This window comes from Podarcis bocagei, assembly GCF_964188305.1.
Source record: "Podarcis bocagei genome assembly, chromosome: 17".
In the NCBI taxonomy this organism is placed as follows: domain Eukaryota; kingdom Metazoa; phylum Chordata; class Lepidosauria; order Squamata; family Lacertidae; genus Podarcis; species Podarcis bocagei.
In genome coordinates this window covers 42790288-42812514 of record NC_138143.1, presented here as the reverse complement: position 1 = coordinate 42812514, position 22227 = coordinate 42790288, and the positions used below count along the sequence as shown (strand labels likewise).

Here is a 22227-nt window from a genome sequence, read left to right as displayed (position 1 = left end):
TTTACACTTCCAGCAGAAATTTGAACTTGTTCTATACATTTTAGTTAATTTCGTAGAGCTCAAATACCCACTGGTACATCATTTTCATATTTAGCGTACAGGATGCTGTGAATTTCAAATCTGTTTCCCAAAGCCTCTCCCAATCTGCCACCTGTCCTTTGCCCAATGCACCATAACCAATTTAACCGGTTCATCTTTTTTATGCCATTCCAGGAGCAAATTATACATTTGCGACAGTATTTTAGTATTGCTTTCTAGAAGATCTTTTTGAAACTTTGATATCTCATAACTGAAACCTTTCTGTTTGTCTATCCTTTTTGTCTTTTTAATTTTAGGCAGCTGGGTGCCGCCTCTGCTCCTTCCGTGCTGTATTTGTCCAGGATAACGCCTGAGCCTTCTGGTCTGGGCCAAGCGCAGGTTGCCTGTCACGTGACGTGTGTCCTGTCTTTGTCCCTGCACTGGAGCTGCTCCCTTTGCAACTGCATCTTCATAGAGGTGCCCAGCAAACTCCTATCCTCTAACTAGAACCTTTCTCCTGGTATTGTTCTGTGCAAAGGGGGGCATAATTTTTAATAACAATAATTTTTATTAGATTTCAATTACAATAACCCAATGTTAGCCTCAATATAACAGTGCCAAATTATACAATTACTAATCCCAATCATCCAGATGCCAAATTATATAATTTAGGTGGCCTCCTGCGTGCTAGAATTGATGGTTTGATGATTTACTTTGTTCTGCTTTCCAACAGCTTATTTATCTCCATTACATTCCAGTCAAAATAACAACCCCTTATACTACAACGGCAGTATTAACGACATCTGCTTGTCTTGACACATTAAATGATTTATAAACCCAGAGGTGAAGCATTCAAGCTACAGTGGTACCTCGGTTTTCGAATGTCTCCATTGACAGACATTTTGGTTTACGAACACCATAAACCCGGAAGTGGTTTTTGAACACGCCTCGGAATTCGAACATGCCACGAGCTTCTGCTGAGCTCAGGATCCTGAGGCTTAACTGTCGGCTTTTGAGTTTTCAGTTTTTGAACGTTTCAGAATTCGAACGGTCTTCTGGAACAGATTACGTTCGAAAACCGAGGTACCACTGTATATCCTTCTTCCTCCTGTGTGTGACAGTTGCCATATTTTTCGCTCCATAAGACACACTTTTTTCTTCCTAAAAAGTAAGGGGAAATGTCTGTGCGTCTTATGGAATGAATGTGTGGTCCCTGGAGCCGAATTGCCCAAGGGCAAAAAGCAGATCGTGTTGTGTTTTTTTTTGAAAGAGGGAAGGGGGTGTTGAAACAAAGCCACTGATCATTTGCCGATCGGGGAGAGAGATAAGGGATGCTAGAGATAAACGAGGCTGCCTGAGAGGGGAGAGGCAAAGACAGCAAACTTGCAAAGGGGGGAAACAGGAAGACTAAAGCAATAAGGAGAGAAATTAGAAGAAAAGGAGGAGCAAAAAACTGCTCTAGCTAAGGAAAAGACACTAAGGCAAGCAAAAGGGAAGGGAGTGTTGAAAGGAAACAGCTAATTGGTGGGATCGGGAGAGAGATAAGGAGCGCTAGCGGAGGCTGCCTGGAAGGGGGGAGGTAAAAGCCCATGGATCCTCAGGATTTTTGCATTGGGTCACCCCAAATTCACCATCAGATCACATAGCATGTCCATGGCTACAGCCTGCACCAAAAAAATCACGCACCCACTGTTTCGTTCAGAATATTTTTTCTTGTTTTCCTCCTCTAAAAACTAGGTGTGTCTTATGGTCAGGAGTGAAAAATACAGTATTCTGTCCGTGGTGTTCCCTCCTGTCCTTGTAAAATGTTATGTCTATCTATTCACATTTTTGTGAGGAGAAAGCATTCAACTGTAGGAACCCTGCACCTCTATCCCGAAGGACATTTACTTGTTTATCCCCTCAGTGAGAAGTGACCTGAGTTTGCCATCTTTTTCTCTCTCATCCAGGGAAGATGCAGCCAGTATAACCCACCTTGTCTGTCACGTACAGGAGTGTGCAAGGCCCGTGCCAGGTGAGTACAGTGGATTAGAGTTGCTGTGGCTTTGAAGGTTCTGTTTAGCCAGAGTCAGGATTTGAATGCAATGTCTGTGCAGCCTGAGCAAGTCTCAAAGTTTGCCTGGTTTTGCTCAGTCCCTTTCAGCCCCTTCAGCCAAGTTTTTACCTGCCCCATACCTGACATGGTATATGGCACCAGGTATAGGGTAGGCGGGTGTGGCTTGGCCAAAAAGTCCCCACGGGCCAAATGCCAGAGTCGTCTAGGTGGTCTAGGGAAGGTTCCTCACTTGGACTGGACTGTAAGCCAGTTGAGTAGACTGTCAGGCATGGAGAGCCCTCCTCGCCCTTCGGTAACTTCACAAACAAGAAATAACAAGCCGTTTATAATTTATAGTTCTTTTATTCAAGCATCAGGTTGCGAGCAAAAATCCACATCTTTCCACAAGGAGAGCAGTTAGCCACTATAAATCCTCCCACTTCTGTCTCCCGCAACATCCTGGGCGCCAATGGAAAGTCCCTCCTCCTCTTTGCATCCTTTGTTCTCAAATATGGACAGACCTCCTAGTTCAGGGGTAGGCAACCTAAGGCCCGGGGGCCGGATGCGGTCCAGTCGCCTTCTCAATCTGGCCCAGGAATCAGCATGTTTTTACATGAGTAGAATGTGTACTTTTATTTAAAATGCATCTCTGGGTTATTTGTGGGGCACAGGAATTCGTGCATCCCCCCCCCCAGAAATATAGTCCGGCCCCCCACATGGTCTGAGGGACAGTGGACCGGCTCACGGCTGAAAAAGGTTGCTGATCCCTGGGCTAAACCCTGTTTTAGTTGTGGGGAAGGAGGTTCCCCCACACTAATGACGTCTCGGCTAGCTGCTCCCTCCCTTCTCTTTCCCTTGCTACTACCTCATAGTTACGCAACACCTGTCTAAGCTGCTCTGCGTCTGTGTCTCTCGCTGAAGACAAGGGTGTGTGTGTGTGAATCTTCCCCCTCTGGCTCCTCTTTGGAGCTAAGCTGATCTGCCTGAGAATGCATTCCCCAGTCCTCTGCTTCAGGCCATTCCCTGACATAGACAGACCACTGTTCCGAGTCAGAATAATTTTGTGATCTCCTTACTCCTTCAAACCTTCAGAATCATAGTAGAAGATGGAACAAGCGAATTTGTGGTGGTGTGCAAGAACCAACAGGTGCAGAAAGTGCTGGCTTTGAGCGCCAAGGAGTGGGATGTTGTACAGAACCATGTTAAGAACACGGGCAGTATTGGCATTCAGCACAGTGAAGTTAATACGGCTCCTGGGGTGAGTGGCTTATTCTCCTCTGGTTGAACTGCTAACTCCATATCTGAATTTCGAATTCTCCCTGGTGATCTTCTCTGTGTATTACACTTGCTCAGTCCACTGCCAATAATCTTGTTTTTGATAGCAAACTGAGGAGCGTGAAGACCTGTTCACCTGGTACTTGAGAAGCTTATGCAGAAGCCCAGTTGTCTGTCGGCCTGTCCTGTTGACTTTCAAACCAGATAGAAAGCCCTCGGGAGATCACGAGGCAGGTATGTAGATATGTGTCCTCAGTCTTATCGGAGCTGAGATGTCATGGACTGGTTGGATGAGTGGCGATGTGGTCTAAACCACTGAGCCTCTGGGGTTTGCCAATCAGAAGGTCGGCGGTTTGAATCCCCGCGACGGAGTGAGCTCCCGTTGCTCGGTCCCAGCTCCTGCCAACCTAGCAGTTTGAAAGCACGCCAGTGCAAGTAGATAAATAGGTACCGCTGTGGTGGGAAGGTAAATGGCATTTCCGTGCACTCTGGTTTCCGTCAGCGTGTTCCATTGTGCCAGAAGCGGTTTAGTCCTGCTGGCCACATGACCTGGAAAGCTGTCTGTGGACAACGGCATCTCCCTTGGCCTGAAAGTGAGATGAGCACCACAACCCCAGTCGCCTTTGACTGGATTTAATTGTCCAGGTGTCCATTACTTTTTTCACATAACATAGTTTTTATTGAATTGGTTGAAAAATATTTACGTATTAGGAATCAGAGGAAAAGGGCAAGTTGGCTGTTGGCCTGCACATTTTAAAATAAACAAACAAAAAAAAGCAGGTTTGGCAATTTGATTAATATACCTGTGTTTTTTTTGTGGGTTTATGATGGGTTGGAAGGGTTTGTCATCCATGGTCCTATAGACCTCTGGTGATTTATACTTTAAGGACCAAGAATCTGGAGATTGTGGCATGTTGTAAAGGCAATGAACTCTAAGAGGATGTCAGCTTCTTAAATTTAGAAAGAAAATTGTAGGTGTCCAGGTATCTTTTTCCAGCTTATAGTCTGAGCTTAGTGTTGTCCTAACCAACTTTCCCTAAGAAAATATCTTGATTTTTTAGGTAGCTCAAATAATGTTTTAAAAGTAAATCAAATGAAAAAAATAATACAATGGAATTGTACAATGGCTACATGGTTGTTTGGTTTCAACACCCCAAATCTTACATGGAATGTTGAGATTTCATGGTTTAAAGTGAAACTGTGTTTTTGTTTTTTCCCAAGGCCTAGGACAGTTGAGGAGGTTTTTCTCCAATGGCCTGGAGTTCCTAAGTCAGACGAGGCAGCGGTGGAACTTGATATGTCTGGATGTCCAGGAGGCAACATGAACGTGAGGCTTGTAACAAACGGCTGTACATCTCAGGTCTTATCCTGCTGCGGAAGAGCAATTATGACATTTCTGCTTCTTCCATGCAACCCATCATTTGGAGACACGTCATTTACGTTTCTCATATAAAATGCAGTAAATGTAATAAACCTGAACAAATCTATTTTGTGGCTTTTTAAAGATATTCCTAATTGCTGTCGCAAAAATAATACTAACACTCATTTTAAACATCTAGCTTGTTTTTCTCTCATGCAGATATGACCATTAATTTTCACCACCTTTCGTGTATTCTAGCCAGTTTTTTGCAAATTCGGGCACTGACCATTCTAGCTACTATGAATGCATAACTTGCTAGATTTTATTTTTGCTGAGTGGTAGGTTTGATATACATTCCGAGACTCTGATGAGTTTTGGGACGAGGGGATTCTTGAGGTCTTGATTCATCAGAATTAAGAGGATTTCTGCGCAATCTTAAGGGTCATGTCAAAAACATGGGGACTGAGGTGCTCTCAGATTTGCTAAGCAGGCTTTTTTAAAAGCCTCTTGACCTCCACTAATCGCTAAGTGGAAGCTGAGCCCTCTAGCTGAAAAAAATCAGTGAACATTTTTGCTACATAAGGAAGGACAGGTCAAGTATATTCTAAATCCATTTTTTATTCTCAATTACTTCAACAATGTACACAGTTTCTAGCAACAGATAATGTACTTACTATACAGGCTTCCCCTCCCCTCCCCACCTTGTCTCATTCCTCCACTTTTTGGTGAACCAAGAATTTGCAGCAGCACAGTAAGTTATTTTTCTAACACTGAAAAACAGACACAAAACAAGGAGACAAAATATATATGAAACTGAACTGGCCAGTTTTAGGCAGGTACAGCACAATAAATAGACATCTTTATTTCAGATATAGTTCGTAAAATTTTACAGCATCTTCTTAAAGTAGTTATCGGTTTCATAGGCATGAAATGCTACAGCACAGTACAGTCAATTAGGTTTTCAGCAAAAGTGGGTTTTGCACAAATCATTCATACGCCACGCTTGAGGAAACTGACACTCAATGCAGAACCAACAATAATGTCAATATGCAGTTAGGTTTTAACTGGCATTTAACTTAAAGACAAGATACGCCTGGGGGTTAGGAACCTAGAAACTTCCTGGCAATGCTATTTTATTTTTGGGTGGAGAGAGAGATGGAGCATTTAACTTGTACAAGTGTCACCTGCAATTATAACCATTCTGCAACTCTGTTAAGTGGGTTTTCTGCTGTTTAGAATAGGAAACTGACCCAGAAGGGGCATTAGGTCTTTTTTGCTAGGAACACGTGTTTTTGCAGCAGTGACATGATGGCACTAGATGTTTATTCAGTGAAAACTAAGGTGGTTCTTCATTATTGAAACTGTAATCAGAACATGAGCACCAGGAAAAGTAACTAACTTCTCCAAGGTGGGAAAATACTACCCTGCACACTAGAAGGTAGCTGAGCAGTACTGCTCACGTGTCCTGCAAGACAAGACTAGCAGAGCAAACGTCCCAAAGTCATCAGCTCTGTAAAATGACAAATTCTCTATATTCTCTTACTCCACCACAGGGATGGGGAAACCTATAGGCTCCAGCTGCTGTCTGCCTACAGCTCCTATCATTCCTAACCACCAGCCATGCTACCTGAGACTGATGGGAGCTGGAGTCCAGTAAAATTCAGACAGCCAAAGGCTCCCCATCTAGAGATGCGAAAGCCTGGGAAAAATCAGAAAAATCGAGGGGGGACTAGGTCCACCCCCCCATTCCCCCCAAGCTGTCGTCCCCCCCCCCAGAAAAAACGGCTTTGGGGTTTAAGAACTACTGTTCCGCTATTCCAGTAATTGAAATAAAAACAAAAATCCAAAGTAAAAAATGTGTGGCTTCCAATTTTGCTTTAATTGTTGCGGTAACTGCAAAGAATAACACAGGCAAGGAGGCAGAGGAGAGAACTGCTGCCTTGTCCCACTGAAAAACAATGATTAAGTTTCTGCCTTGTCCCACTGCATATAGGCAAAAATATATATTAAGCTGCAGCACAGAGATGTGACTTAATTTCTGTATTTGGGGGTGGAGGTGATCTAGGAAGAGAGTGGAACCTATTACTAGCGGGAAGCATCCATGGTTGTGAGTAATAAATGTAATCCATATTTAAGGAAAATTGTGCTTCCTCAGATAAGATGAGCAGAAAGATTGCCGCTGGGCACTCCTCTTTGCCCCACAAGCCTGCAAATTTTCAACACACTGGATGAAACAGGAAAATAGTGAAATAATATTGTAGCTAAGTAATTTATAGATTTGATTGTTTTCAGGGTAGCAGCAGCAGCAACATTAAAGTACAATAAATAAATCCCATCTCTGATGCATCAGAATTGCCTCAACTGAATAGCAGTAATCCAGGAAAAAGGGTTCAAGAGCCCCAATGCCATCTATATATATACAGCAGCATATGTGGGTTTTCTCTCCCAGAAAAACTCTTGATCTCCCCTGGTTCTCTTCCAAAGAAAGGGAAACTGCCGGCTAAGAGGTCAAATCTGGTAAAGGAGACTTTCAACCTCAGAGGGACCTCTACAAAACCTGTTTTACGCTCTTAAGCTCAGATTTACACACACAAACACACAGCTATCAAATTAAATGGGAATGTTTTCAAAGATAAAAGGAAATCTTCAGTGAAGTGTGCATCTTCTATCCATGGAAAAGCAAGAAGACAGAGATGAGGAACACACACAGTTGGGGCTCCAGAAGAGTCGTGACTCTAGTCTTCCAAACTGCGGAACGCATTCTGCATGTCTTCAAAGAGCTGGGCATAGTCTGCTTTGATCTTTGCCTCTCCATCTTTCACTGGGTCCTGAAATTGGACAGACCAAAACTCAGAAATTGCTGGAGCTTTGTGGTCCTTTGTCAGGAAGGAGGTTGCCTGGAGTGTTTCCTTCCTAGGCAATTTCTACCCCCAGTGCCCCTATATGAGCTTACGTTTATCAATACAGTGGTGGCTTGGAACCCAAACACTGCAAACCCGGAAGTAATCGTTCTGGTTTGAGAACTTTTTTCAGAAGCCGAACGTGCTTTGCTTTGAGTGCCACACTTCCAATTTTGGTGTTACACTGAGGTCTGTCTGTTTTTGCTATTTTGCATTTTTGTGGTTCTTTTTTTGTGAATTACTGATTGATTGATTGATTGATTGATTGATTGTATGTCTGCAGTACATTGTTTATTGCTTTCATTTTATGGATCAATGGTCTTGTTAGATAGTAAAATTCATGTTAAATGGCTGTTTGAGAGGTTGTTGTTAATCGTCTGGAACGGATTGCTTTACTTTCTATGGGAAAGTGCACCTTGGTTTTGGAACACTTTGGTTTTGGAACGGACTTCCGCAACGGATTAAGTTTGGGAACCAAGGTACCACTGTACGTGGAAGGTATTCTACTCTCCTCTTCCCATTGGACTGAGGTAACACAGTTTTAAACTACTGTCTGGATGGACTAGAAAAAAGCAGCACTATCAGCGTGGACAACAGCCATGTTCATCCCAGAAACAGCCAACTGCAGCCATGGCAAGACTAGTCTAATCACTGATCTCAAATTGATAAATGAAATATGGCTTGTTGTCAGAGGAGAAGAGAATGGGGATCACTGTGACCGCTAATGTAGCCCTTTCCTTAAGTTTTGTTATTTTTAAAAAGGCTCACCTGGAGACAATTTTAATCTTACTTTATAGCTCATGTCAAACGACCACATAATAACACAATGGCCATTATGCTCATTTGCCTTCAGTAGTAGTAAAGCTCTGCTGAATTAAATATTAATTACCTCTGGTCTATGTTGGTGGAATCCTGCAATGTGTTTTAAGTTTTTACTCTGCTAACTATACATTGGAATCTGCTCTGGCTCAATATTGAGTAGAATTCTATGACACAATAACCTGCTGGCAGTGGGAGTGAAGAATGGAACATGAAAATTGCCTACTGCATCTTTTTGTTTTCTCTTAAATATAAAAACACAACACTGCCAAGTTGGGCCTCAAATGCTTGCCATTGTTACAACCAAGTTAAATAGGGGGCATCCTGACAATGTCCTCACGCTACCCAAAAATGGAGACCACCTAACACACAGCCAGGAGAAGGAATCTCGGTTTGTTTTGCTGTAACTCCCCCTCACGCAGAGGACATACCTTGAATTTCATTGATGTGAGTCGGTAAAGAATCTCATTCATGTTCTCTCTGATGATGGCCCAAGTGATCTTATTGTCACTCTGGGCAGTGGTCTCAACTGCTCGGCGTGCCATATCATAAAAGGCGATCATGTTGGACAGTATTCCCACTGTCTTATAAAATGGGCAGAACCTAACAGAAAAAAGCAGAGAAGGCTTGCAAGTCCTGTCTAAAGGGCGCATTTGTGAATGAATAGGGTGAGCCTGTGACCTGGACTCAGGAACTAAAATATTAACCATCACAAAAGAATGGCCAGGCTGCCCAGGTAGGGCAATCAGTGACAATTAACAGATATCCCGGCAGACAGGATTTCTGCTGTAGACTGCCTCCTTCTGTGATGTATGTATGATGTTTTGGGGGGCGGTCTTGGGCTACAGAGTGGGCAATTTCAAAAGTCTATATAAGGGCTTGCGCACCATTGTTCAGGGTTCTCCTCCCTCCTGCGTGTGGTGAGTGAGGACCCTGTTGCAACAGTTCCTTGAATAAAGATCAGGCTTAGTAGCTGCTTTGCTTCTCAATATTCTCTGAGCCCCTGTTTTCTCCTACTGATAGGGAACCCACTTAAGGACTCTATATGGGCTCCGTAATACCCCGTAAGGGAAAGGGAGCAGTTTTTCTTATAACACTACCATAAGCTCAACAGATTTCTACAGGTTAAGGAGTTCCAGGGCAGCTAATCAAATCTGAAAGCTGTTCTTGCTCCTGCTTTCTGGAGATGACATTTTATTCTCGGCAGCAGATGAGTCATGGAACAGCAAACTGCGGCAGGAAGAGACCAAAATTCTAACGCCCTTCTTCGCCCATGAAAGTTAACTGGGAAATGTCTAGCGTAACTCTGTCTACTTCTTCAGTGCCCATTTCAGCTCCTGAAACATCAAAAACTCTTGTGAAAATAGCTGCAAACCTGTCATATGGAGTGTAGCCATTCTGTTGCAGGAAGTCATCTTTAATGAGCTTGGCAACTTCCAATGTAATTTTGTCTGTTTCTGCCAAGGAAGCCTAGAAGTGAAAGAGACTCGTTAGCTTCCTGGCTCCCTGCTGCTCCTGATGTTACAGGTTCATTTATTTTTATTTTATTTTAAAAATTCTCTAGTCCACATTTCTAGTCCACCTGTTACTGAATCATCTGTCCGCTGTATTTCCCAACTACAACTTCTGTTCCAGCTTCTGATAACCTCCTCATCTCCGGATGCTTCTCATTTACTCACTGCCAGTCCTTAACTGCTCACTCTAAGCCTTGTTTTGCCAATAAGGGAGAAAAATCCCCTTTGAGAGGGAGCGTATCACTTATAATCTGCGTACCAGCACCTACCACTGTTTCAGGTAAAGGGACCCCTGACCATTAGGTCCAGTCGTGGCCAACTCTGGGGTTGCGGCGCTCATCTCGCTTTATTGGCCGAGGGAGCCGGCGTACAGCTTCCGGGTCATGTGGCCAGCAGGACTAAGCTGCTTCTGGTGAACCAGAGCAGCGCACAGAAATGCCGTTTACCTTCCCGCCGGAGCGGTACCTATTTATCTACTTGCACTTTGACATGCTTTCAAACTGCTAGGTTGGCAGGAGCTGGGACCGAACAACGAGAGCTCACCCCGTCACGGGGATTCACTGTTTTAGATGCTAACTAAAATGTTTTAGTACTGCTGCTATCCTCGCCCACGTCCTTCACCCACCCCATTGATGCCAAGAGGCAGGCATTGTCGCTGGACTGTATTGCATTATCCCACAGACATGCCTATAGCAGTTGAGAATATGCAGGAAAAATGTCTCCCCAAAACATTGCTCCCCCTGCCGCTCCTCTACTCACCTTCCCCACCAGCTGAACAATCTCTGCAAGATCCTCCTCTTCCTGCAAGATCTCCTTTGCTTTAGTCCTCAAGGGGACAAACTCTGGGAAGTGCTTGTCATAGTACTCGTCTAGAGCGCGCGTGTACTTGCTGTAGCTGATCAGCCAGTTCACAGATGGGAAGTGCTTCCGCTGAGCAAGCTTCTTATCCAAGCCCCAGAACACCTGCCAAGCAACCAGGCTTTTTTATTCATTTAGTCAACTTACAGACGGCTTGCTACACAATGCGGGTCTCTCTCCAAGCAGTTTGCAATAAGAAAGTCAGAGACTCTAACCAAGGGTCAAGGTCTCTAAAACATAGAGCAGAGCGATACACACATACAGATAATAAATCACCACTGATAAAAAAATCGTTTTTAAAAGAAGAAATACTGACTTCTGATACAAACTAAAAACAATAAACAGTATAATCGCATGATCCAGAGATTAACTGTTGAGAAACCCCCAAGTGAAAAAGGCCATTTTTCATTCAGTGTCTAACACCGTCCAACAGTTGACATACCAACTGAAGCTGACTCCTTGCTACTGAGGTCATCTAATGACTACAACTGACCTTGGGGGTATCCTGAAACTATGTATAAGAGGGAGTGCAAAGGTAAAGGGGACCCCTGACCATTAGGTCCAGTTGTGGCCAACTCTGGGGTTGCGGCGCTCATCTCGCTTTACTGGCAAGGGGAGCCAGCTTACAGCTTCCAGGTCATGTGGCCAGCATGACTAAGCCGCTTCTGGCGAACCAGAGCAGCGCACGGAAACAGCGTTTACCTTCCCACCGGAGGGACCGAGCAACGGGAGCTCACCCCGTCATGGGGATTCAAACTGTCGACCTTCTGATCGGCAAGTCCTAGGCTCTATGGTTTAACCCACAGCGCCACCCGCGTCCCAGTCAAGAGGGAGTGTAACCCCATCCCAAACAGGAACTTTCCCAACTCTTGAACCCAGGAACCATTCACCATAAGGATTCAATTTCAGATGATTGGCTCTCGTCTAGCCCATCAGCCCAGGTAATGCATGGCCCTGTCATGATTCAGATGTTAAAGAGAATCCCTCAAATATCAGCTCCCCTCTCCTTTCAGGTGTCCTGTGCCCTGGATATCAGCTACACCAAACTTCTGTTGCCCTCTAGCTAGGCAGAGTCAGTCTTGGGGTGGAGGGAAGACCCCACTCCCCTTTAATGGGGTACTTGCTAGAGAATCTTGCCCATCAGCCCAAGAGAAGGTAATTCCCAGAAATAAGTGCTGCCCAACCACTAGAGAAAGGCATTTGGCCAAGACCCCAATGAGCCACTGTTGATAGTGGACAACGCTGGGCTAGATGAATCAAGTCACTGGCACAGGCAGCAGAAGACCACTGGAAAGTGAAGCTTGCGTTCGGTTAAGGAACCAGAACCTCAACCTACCTGAACGATGCCCAGAGTAGCAGAAGTAACAGGGTCAGAGAAGTCGCCGCCCGGAGGAGATACACTGAGCACAGATAGGAAAGAAGGAGAGAGAGAGAGATGTCAGTGATTGTAAAAAAAATAAAAAAGGTTCTGACCTCCCTTTGTTGCCTCAGCCTGGTCCATGGACCCTTGTCGGCATAAAAGAGTCCACAAGAAAAGTATCCTTGCAGAGTACTTTCTGCTTTTATTTTTAAAAGACTTTCTGCAAAAAGCGACTGACCAACTGTACACACCTCAATACTACCAGCAGCTTTCACTAACTAACTAACTAACTAACTAACTAACTAACTAACTAACTAACTAACCAACCAACCAACCAACCAACCAACCAACCAACCAACCAACCAACCCAACAACAAACTAACATTTCTCACTCTATATATACAACCCAGTGCAGGCCACTGACTCATGCTGACCCAGCTTTTTAAGCATTAAAGAAACAGCGGCCAATTTTTAGCCATGACACGAGAGAGAGAGAGAGAGAGAGAGAGAGAGAGAGAGAATGAGAGAGAGAGAAAGGCATGAACAGCAGCAATAGACATTTCATGGGGAACGGCAGTTGTGTGACTTGGCAACTCGGTGCTCAGATTTGCACCCACCACACAACTTCTTCTGAAACGCAATCTGAGACAAGGGGATGGGGAAAATACCAAACCCAGATTTCATCCTTGATGCAGTGTTGTAAATCATAGTCTAGCATGAACTAGATGTTGCAGAAATAAGCCCAGTCCTTGGTGCCATCCCAAGGGTTAAGACTAATTCAGTGCAGTTACACACACACACACTCAAGCCACATTTATCATTTTACTCCTTTCTAGACCACAATGAAAATGTACCTATGTGGCGCGTAAGAACTCAAAGCATAACCATGAAATCAAAGCGAAATATTTTAAAGAAGCAGGAACACAGAACGGGTCACCTGGCAAGAAGATTATCAAACACAATAAATGTAATTCAGTAAAAACAAGAGATCCACAGCAGTCTATGTCTCAGCACCAGACCCACCCCCAGTGACACTCTTCAGCTCTTCAAAGAGCAATGCCCAGTGTAAAAGTCTGGAAGGATAAAAATGTTTGTGTGGTGTCAGAAAATGGCCAAAATCTTGTGACGGAGGTTGTTCCATAGTTGGGGTGCCACCACAGAAAAGGCCCCATCCCCACACGACGTGCTCCAGGAATAGGTAGGACAACAAGGGCCTCTTCAGCAGATCTTAATAGAGGGGGAGGTTGATACAAGGAGAGGCACTCCTAATATTTAAATCAGGTTTAGGGAACCAGCGGCCCTCCAGCTGATCTGACAACAACTCCCATCATCCCTGACCACTGACCAGTGCTGGCTGGGAATGATGGGACTTGTAGTCCAACGACTTGTTGAGGGCCACAGGTTCCCCATCCGTGACTCACTCCTTTTTTGAAGCTGCAGTGAAAATCAAGTAGGCTCAGCGAAAGCAGCCGTAACACAGACACATCAAAGCTGACTGGGTCAGACTAATGAGATTCTAATTGAAGACCTTTATCCAGTTTTGAAGAAGAAAGCACAAAGAGATGGGGTGGTTATCCCCACGCATTAGTTTCCCCTAGAAATGGCATGGTAATCCTACAGGTTCAAATTCTGACATGGGTACTGCATAGTTGGTTCCACTAAAGCAGCTGGCTCTGGATTCCACCTTCCCTAGCATGGCAGAGAATCAACAAACTGAAGACTGAATGTCTCCCTCTGGCTTTGTCACCCTCCACTGACTAGTCCTGGGCTTGGCCTTCCCTGCATTGCTTCCTATGACTAAACCCTTGTGCCATTGTGACCCTGACTTATCTATTTCCAGCCTCTGACTCGCCTTCCTTATGTAGCTCCTTGGGGAACAGGGAATGCTCTGCTTTGCACAAGACAGACCTTGCAAATCCCAGCTGAAGAAATGAAGGACCAAGGGACTTTGCCATACTTACGCTCCCACAATGCTGACACTCCCTTCCCTCTCTGGGTTCCCCAGACACTTCACTCTGCCGGCCCGTTCATAGAAAGAAGCCAAGCGGGCGCCAAGATAGGCTGGATAACCGCTATCTGCAGACATCAACACAGACAAATGGAAAGTGAGCTCCCCCAACCACAGGAAGGTTCAGGGCTTTTGTCGGAGAAACCTCCCAAGGCGGTCGTCAGAAGCGGAAGGCCTACCAGCAGGCATCTCAGCCAGGCGTCCCGAAATTTCTCGAAGGGCCTCCGCCCATCGGGATGTAGAGTCAGCCATCATACTGACATTGTAGCCCATGTCGCGGAAATACTCAGACAAGGTGATCCCTAGAAAAGAACAAGAATTGCAGGCCAGATGTCACAAACAGTAGAGAGCCTGGCTGATGATGGCTCGACTGAGAAACCTCCTAGAAGCATTTATGGACTCTCAGATTTGTAAGAAAGTAATGGAAAGGTAAGCATCAGGAGGAAAGTTTCACCACTCGTTTCAATTCTCACCTGTGCCCTCCAATATTATTTGCAGACCATTCTGTCTCGTGTTCTTGCTCTTACCGCTACAGTTGTACCTTGGAAGTCAAACAGAATCTGTTCCGGAAGTCCGTTCCACTTCCAAAACATTCGGAAATCAAAGCGCGGCTTCTGATTGGCTGCAGGAGCCATGGAAGCCCCGTCGGACGTTCGGCTTCCAAAAATAGTTCGCAAACCGGAATAGTCACTTCCGGGTTTGCGGCGTTCAGGAGCCAAAACGTTCAAGCTGTTCGAAAACCAAGGTACGCCTGTATTTCATAGCAGCATTTACATGTTCCTAGACAGAAACCCAGAACCATTTTTAAATTTTATTTATTACAAAATTGGAAATAAAGAGATAAGCCCATCATACTATAGAGCAAAGGGACCAGACCGCTTTCGTTTAGCACATGTAGTTCTCAGTTAACAATAGCCCTTTTTCTAAGCACTTTGCATACACAACATTAACACTGTTGTTAATAATAATAATAATAATAATAATAATAATAATAATAATATAATATTATTTATACCGCACCCATCTGGCTGGGTTTCCCCAGCCACTCTGGCTGGCTTCCAACAAAGTATTAAAATACAGTAGTCTGTTAAACATTAAAAGTTTCCCTAAAGAGGGCTGCCTTCAGATGTCTTCTAAAAGTCTGGTAGTTGTTCTTCTCTTTAACATCTGGTGGGAGGGCGGGTTTCACAGGGCGGGTGCCACTACCGAGAAGGCCCTTTGCCTGGTTCCCTGTAACTTGGCTTCTCGCAGTGAGGGAACCACCAGAAGGCCCTCAGACCTCAGTGTCCGGCCAGAACGATGGGGGTGGAGACGCTCCTTCAGGTACACTGGACCGAGGCCATTTAGGGCTTTCAAGGTCAGCACCAACACTTTGAATTGTGCTCGGAAATGTACTGGGAGCCAATGTAGGTCTTTCAAGACTGGTGTTATGTGATCTCGGCGGCCGCTCCCAGTCATCAGTCTAGTTGCCACATTCTGGATTAGTTGTTTTGCATTGCTTTTGATTATTACAATGTTTTTGGGGTACTGATGTTTATAGCTTACAGGTTAAGAACAACAACTACTACTAAAAACAGTCCCTTAAGGTATTTCCGAGAAAGCATGGCTTCCCAAAGTGGTGGAGCTGAGATGCAAAATAGGAGTCTGAGCTACACAACAAACCGGGCCTGTCTTGCAGCACCGTGGGGTTACTGGGCTGCGGTGTGCTCAGTCCACAGAAATACTGGCAACCAACCGATTCAGAGGGATAGAGCTATAGGAACAGTTCCAACCATGGATATAGGAAGCCAGCCCAAAGAGTCCGAACCAATTCTGGCACCACTGTTGTACACCTGGCACCTCATATCCAAAAGCGACGAAAAAATTGCGTCCCACTTCACTGTGTGAAGAAGTTCTTCTTTTTGCCTGTCCTTAATCCTTCAATACAGAGGTACCTTGGTTTAAAGGTACCACTTAAAGGTGGTTAAAGGTGTCGAACAGCTTGGCTCCCGAACAAATCGCTCCCAAACACTGCAGTGTTTTGGTTTGCAAATGTTTTTCAGAAGCCGAACATCTGACATGGCTTCCGATTGAATGCAGGAAGCTCCTGCAGCCAATCAGAAGTCGCGCCTTGGTTTTCAAACCATTTTGGGAGTTGGACGGCCTCCCGGAACAGATTAAGTCCAAGAACCAAGGTCGCACTGTATTTAGCTTCACTGAATGACAGTGAAGAGAAGGACAAGCCAGGGAATCACGTCTAGTTGAAAAACAGCAACCGCCACAGATGCGTCAGAACTGGAGGTGCTGTTGCCATATGACTTTGTTTTGGTCACCTTCCTAGGGGAGTCAACAGAGGCTCAAAGGCTGTAACCGTAGGCACATGTCTTCTGGAATGGTGAGGGGAGGGCGAGGAACTGAGGTAGGTACTGAGGTGGAGGCAAGGTGCATGTAAAATAAATATCCATGTCAGTCCTCATCCCTTGAACTGCACAATGGGGATCTCTGATCCTAATGAAGGGGCCTAGAGCGCCAGTATTTGGAACAGAAGCCACTGGCACTGGGGTGGGAGGGAGACAGGGTACCTGCCAAAACTCTGGTCTAGCTCCAAAACCTTCCCAACTGAGGCTCTGCCCAGGCAGAGGGACTGCAGAAACCACAAAGGAGAACCAGTGGGAGGTAATTTACCACAGGCACCAATCTCTTCTACAGCAAATAGCAAGTCTTAAGCACAGAGTAAAATCCGTAATGATAAACTTAAGGACTGTCTGCACTGCCTTTGGCTGAAAAACCAGGAAAGAAGCATGAGCCCCAAATAGCCTTTTGTCCTCTCAGCTCTTACCAGTGTAGATGGAAGCTTCCCTGGCAGCCACAGGCATGTTGGAGGTGTTTGCTACCAGAGCAGTTCTCTTCATAATGCTTTCGACCTTACCATCAACCTCCATTGTCAGCTGCAGAGGCAAGAGAAACAGGACTGAAAACCCACTGGAAAATATGCAGGTAATAAGAGGCACATTGGACAAAATTTGGAGAAATAACAGGGTTGCAAATTAATTGGTCCAAATCAGAGGCGATGGTATTTAACTAGGATGAAGATGAAAAATGATTTCTTTTGAACGAAATAAAAATAGATATAACATTAAGAAATGTAATAAAGTACTTGGGAATAAAAGTAACAAGAAATTTTGAAGAAGAGAATTTCAACAAATTAAAGAAGGAAATTAAGGTAAAGCTGGAGGAATATAAGAAAATTAAGCTTTCATGGTTTGGAAGAGTAGCGATAATTAAAATGAAAATTTTGTCTAAAATATTTTTTTTATTTAGAATGCCACCAATTAAGATATCGGAAATAGAGATAAAGGTTTGGAAAAGTATGATCAATAAATAAGAAACCTAGAATCAATAAAAGAAGATGGTATAAACCCCAGAAACAGGACTGAATCTGCTGAACATAATGACCCTATCTGGGCATTCGCCTTATGTGTGAAACCTTCATGCACAGAGAGAAAGAGACAGACAGACAGACAGACAGACAGACAGACAGACAGAAGCATGCACACAAAACCTCCACAGGTAGATTAAGCACCCTGCTCCAGACCTTCGCTATCCGTGAGTGGGGATGAGAACAGAAGGGTGGAGGTTACCATACTCAGCCCCCACTCTCCCTGCTCACGTGTTATGTTTTACATGAAAGCAGAACATCTAAATAAGGCTAATGGCATTAATTCTTCTAAATGTAGGTATGAAGGGTCATCAGTAGACATTGAAATTCAATTACAGCAAGAGTCCTAACTGGACTGCTTCAACATTTCACTTCCAAACTCACGGTTGCCCTATATTCCTATTCACATGTGCTCCACGGTTTATGGAGAAAACTAAAATGGAATATTAAGATTACCCCTTATAGCTTTGTTTACTCAATTTAAGTCAAGCTAAATCGACTTGGACATTAATCCCCTCCCCAAAGCCACATACTTTGCTTAGATTAGAACTGCATTGAGGCACGAAGACCACTGTCTACATTTTGCTTGAACAGCATTTCCATACCCAATGCTGACCTCTGGGAAGTCTCTGAGGACTTCAGACATTTCATTTCCTCGTTCCCCGCAGCCTACGTAAATGATAACATCACTGTTGGAATATTTGGATAGAGACTGAGAAATCACAGTCTTTCCGCAGCCAAAAGCCCCAGGAATAGCCGTCGTGCCTCCTTGAACACACCTAAAGGAAGAATATAGACTGGATTAGTATTTTAACTTGGAGGGAAAGACACAAGGGACAAACAGATAGAAGGGAAGTGCAACATATATTTTAAAACTGGCACAAGTCCCAAGATTTAAAGAGGACATTGTTAGGATATTTCCGTTCCACCTTAAAAGGGAGCAGGCTTTTGGGAGTCTCAGAGTCTGCGCATGTCCTGATCACAGGATGTTTTTGTTCAGATATTCCTTTCGTTTTTGTTCAGTCGGCTCAGACACGCTGACAGAATGGACGTGTTTTCTTTGTTCTGTTCATGTCCTAAATAAAGTCTGTAAATATGCTCTTTTGCTCTTCTGCGGTGCAAGCTTTTGGCTGTGGTTTTATCTGCTGATAAACAGTGTGCACCAAGCCTAGGAATGTGGCTAGGAATTTCCAAAGGCTTCGTGTCCCTAACTGTTGGATCTGCGTGACTACGGGAGGCCGATGGAATCTCCGAACTCCGGCTTGGGGGCCATGATGGACGTTATCTCCCTGGCAGATTCCCAACAACAAGGTTATGGGCCCAGATTCACAGCACCTACAGGAGAGTAAAAGCTGCAACAGACTGCGTTTAAGAGGTACGGTGGGAAAAGCAAAAGAAATGAGGGAGGCTTTTGGCTTTTCTGTTTACCTCGCAAGGATTAATTGGCCTGGGAGCCGAGCCAAAGAGTTCGTGATTAATGAGCTGCCAAGATAAGGAGTCTTTCAAGTTAAAATAGACTCACGGCTCAAATAAAAAGCTGAGATGGATCTCTTACAGACCTCAGAAACTGCTCAGTGCCCTAAGTTGGATGGGCAGAATTATGAACCCTGGGCAAAATGGTGTGAATCTTTGCTGCGTCAGTTTGGGGTCTGGCATGTTGTTTCTGAAGCCCCCCCAGTTCCTCTGACAGAGAGATGGAAATCGCAGAATTCGAAAGCGATTGACGTAATAGTCCTATCCGTATCTCTTGAGGAAATTAAGACGCTGGCTGGCAACACCACTGCACGTGCAATGTGGACTGCTTTGGAAAAAGTTCACAAGCCAATAATCCCAGCCCAGAGTTTGACTGCATCGGAGGTCCTAGCTGTTTCCCAGAATGTGGGTGATTGCAGGGATGCTGAGGGCACCGGTTGCAAGCTGCAGGGGGAGCTGACCGTCACGTCATCCCAGGCAGCATTCCAGCCTCCAGGGGGAGCCAAGGAGTCGGCAGCTGAGAGCTCTGTTTCTCATGGGAACCAAGGCCATCGCCTTTGCAGAGGCCGGAAAGGCAAAGGTAAACAGAGCCACAGGCAGACACCTGCAGATGGCCAGGAGCAGAGGGAGGGTGAAGAGCCAGGGAAAAACAAAGCGTTGTTTGCTGGCACAGCTTCACCAAAGGCTAAAGGCACGTCTGCTGACCAGAAGCAGGGGGGCAAGCTGCAAAAGCCCACGCCAGTGGAAAGCAAGGTTTTGCTTGCTGGCACAGCTTCACCAAAGGCTAAAGACACGTCAGCTGGCCAGGAGCAGCAGGGGGGCAAGCTGCAAAAGCCCACGTCGCTGCAAAACAAGGGTTTGCTTGCTGTAAGGACTGCTCCAACAGCCAAAGGCAGATTTATTGTTGATTCAGGTGCGAATCGCCACGTTTCGAAGGACAGGCATCTCTTTATCTCCTTCAAGCCTCAGGAAGGTGAGATCCACCTGGCTGATGGAAGGACGTTGCAAATTGCAGGAGAAGGGACTGTGAAACTTGCAAGTCTGCACACTACCATCAGTAATGTACTTTATGTTCCAGGAGCTGCAAGCAACTTATTGAGCGTCCCACAGCTTACTGGGCGTGGTTTTCAGATTTCCTTCAAGAGGAGCGTCTGTGTCATCAGTAAAGGCAAAGAGGACTATTTGCATGCAAAGTTTATGGATGGTTTGTTCCATATAACTTATGATGACACTGCTGTTGTGAATAATGCTGATTCTTGTTGTGTTGCACAAACTAACAAAGTTCTTCATGCAGGTTGCATTCATGATGCGCATCGAAGGTTTTGTCACCTCTCTTGGAAGGCACTGGCCAAGATGCCAGAGGTGGTTGAGGGTTTGAACATCAAACCCTGTAAATTTCACATGAAATGTGTATCTTGTGCAGAGAACAAGGTGAAGGTTGCTCCAAAAGGCAAGGAGTCTAGCAGGCAGGCTTCCAAACCCTACCAGCTAGTGCATGCGGACCTGGTTGGTCCACTTGCGCCCTCTATAGGAGGAGCAAGGTACTTCATGATTCTGATTGATTCTTTTTCCAGGTACATTCATGTGTATTTGCTCGAACAGAAATCGCAAGCGTTTCTGAAGTTTAGGGAATTCTGTGCTTGGTTGGAAAATGTGCACGGTAAACGCATTTCTTGTTTATTTACTGATCGGGGCGGGGAGTTCACTTCTCAGCAGTTTGAAGCTTTCCTGACTGAGAAGGGAATCCAGCATGACATGTCAACGCCCAGATCGCCATGGATGAATGGTCTTGCGGAGAGAGCAAATCAAACATTGCTGCAAGGAATCAAGACCTTGTTGCATGATGCCAATCTCCCTGATAAGTTTTGGGGGGAGGCTCTGGGGAATTTGGTTTATACCGTTAATCGAAGATTGTCATCACCCATTGGTTGTACCCCCTATGAGAAGATGTTTGGCAAGAAACCCAACACCAAACACATGAGAATCTTTGGTTCGGACATGTGGGTACGCACACAACAAACCAACAAGCTTGGGAAGCGTGGGGCACATGGTTTGTTCATGGGGTACGAAAAAGGTGCATACAGGGTATGGATGACTGACTCTAAATCCATTAAGTTCACAAGGAGTGTTGAGTACAATCCTAAGTGGGGGGAAAATGTGGGAATTTTCCAGAGTTACCCAGAGGAGGATGAAGGTGATGTCAAGCAAGCAGCTAAAGATGAGAAAGCTGCTGCTGATGATGCTGATGATGAGGATGATGATGATGATGATCAGAGTTCGGATTCCAGTTCAGTGGGCGGCGCTGCTGCTGCTGCTGGTGTCAGTGACAGTGATGACACAGCAGACTACCAGAGCGCAAAGGCCTCAGTCAGACCATCTGATGCGTCTGACAATGAACTGGAAGAACCACTGTTCACCATTGGTCACTTTTCTCCTAAGAAAGAGGAGATGAGTCCAGAAGACTTGCGTCTAGTACGTCGGTCTGAAAGGGCGACCAAAGGCAGACCTCCAAAGAGGTATGCTGATGAGTTTGCTAAGACAGCAACTGCTGTTCTTAGTAGCTCAGAGAAGGTATGGGAACCTTCAAGCTTCAAAGAGGTTCAGGAGTTGACCTCTAAAGATGCTGAGCCTTGGCTAAATGCCATGAAGGCTGAAGTTGATTCCTTGAACAGGAACCAAACTTGGGAATTGGTACCGGTAGTCCCAGGAATGAGACTGGTTGGCAGCAAATGGGTCTTCAAGGCCAAGACAGACCAGAATGGCAAGGTAGTCAGACACAAAGCCAGATTGGTTGCCAGAGGTTTTTCACAGGTACCAGGACAGGATTACCACGAGACCTATTCTCCCACAGTCAAATATGAGAGCATTCGGCTGATGCTCAAGATCGCTGCGGAGGAGAAACTGCATGTTACCCATCATGACATTAATACAGCTTTTTTGTACGGGGTTTTGGGGGAGGAGCTGTACATGCTTCCACCTGATGGGATGCAGATACAGAAGGGAATGGTCTGTAAACTGCGGAAATCCTTATATGGTCTCAAGCAGAGTGCCAGGTGTTGGAACACAAAACTCACTGAGACATTGCTTTCTCTAGGTTTTCACCAGGGCAAAGCTGATCCATGTGTGTTTGTCAAAGAGGAGGGGCAAAACAAACTGTATTGTTTATGTTTTGTTGATGATCTTCTGATG

General features: G+C 45.1%; 3 protein-coding genes across 11 annotated transcripts in view; 1 reads left to right on the top strand and 2 right to left on the bottom strand.

Moving 5' to 3' along the window:
* Window positions 1-4815, top strand: part of CTC1 (CST telomere replication complex component 1) — a gene marked incomplete at its 5' end in the record, with an annotated part of 45914 nt that extends 41099 nt beyond the window's left edge. For all 5 annotated transcript variants that reach the window (XM_081176131.1, XM_081176132.1, XM_081176130.1 and 2 more), the window contains 5 exons: window positions 336-495; window positions 1968-2032; window positions 3146-3311; window positions 3436-3562; window positions 4550-4815. In XM_081176131.1, the coding sequence (XP_081032257.1) occupies window positions 336-495; window positions 1968-2032; window positions 3146-3311; window positions 3436-3562; window positions 4550-4653 (622 nt within the window). In that variant the 3' untranslated portion in view covers window positions 4654-4815. The remainder of the gene's footprint in view (window positions 1-335; window positions 496-1967; window positions 2033-3145; window positions 3312-3435; window positions 3563-4549) is intronic.
* Window positions 1-22227, bottom strand: part of LOC308576926 (tumor necrosis factor receptor superfamily member 1A-like) — a 94805-nt gene that overhangs the window by 40446 nt on the left and 32132 nt on the right. The window lies entirely within an intron of this gene.
* The window catches only part of ATP6V1A (ATPase H+ transporting V1 subunit A), a 30599-nt gene continuing 15496 nt past the window's right edge, over window positions 7125-22227 (bottom strand). For all 5 annotated transcript variants that reach the window (XM_081176502.1, XM_081176504.1, XM_081176503.1 and 2 more), the window contains exons 7-15: window positions 18182-18344; window positions 16966-17074; window positions 14327-14449; window positions 14101-14215; window positions 12116-12179; window positions 10681-10884; window positions 9783-9877; window positions 8839-9010; window positions 7125-7516 (exon numbers count right to left, since the gene is read on the bottom strand). In XM_081176502.1, coding sequence (XP_081032628.1) covers window positions 7424-7516; window positions 8839-9010; window positions 9783-9877; window positions 10681-10884; window positions 12116-12179; window positions 14101-14215; window positions 14327-14449; window positions 16966-17074; window positions 18182-18344 — 1138 coding nt within the window. In that variant the 3' untranslated portion in view covers window positions 7125-7423. The remainder of the gene's footprint in view (window positions 7517-8838; window positions 9011-9782; window positions 9878-10680; window positions 10885-12115; window positions 12180-14100; window positions 14216-14326; window positions 14450-16965; window positions 17075-18181; window positions 18345-22227) is intronic.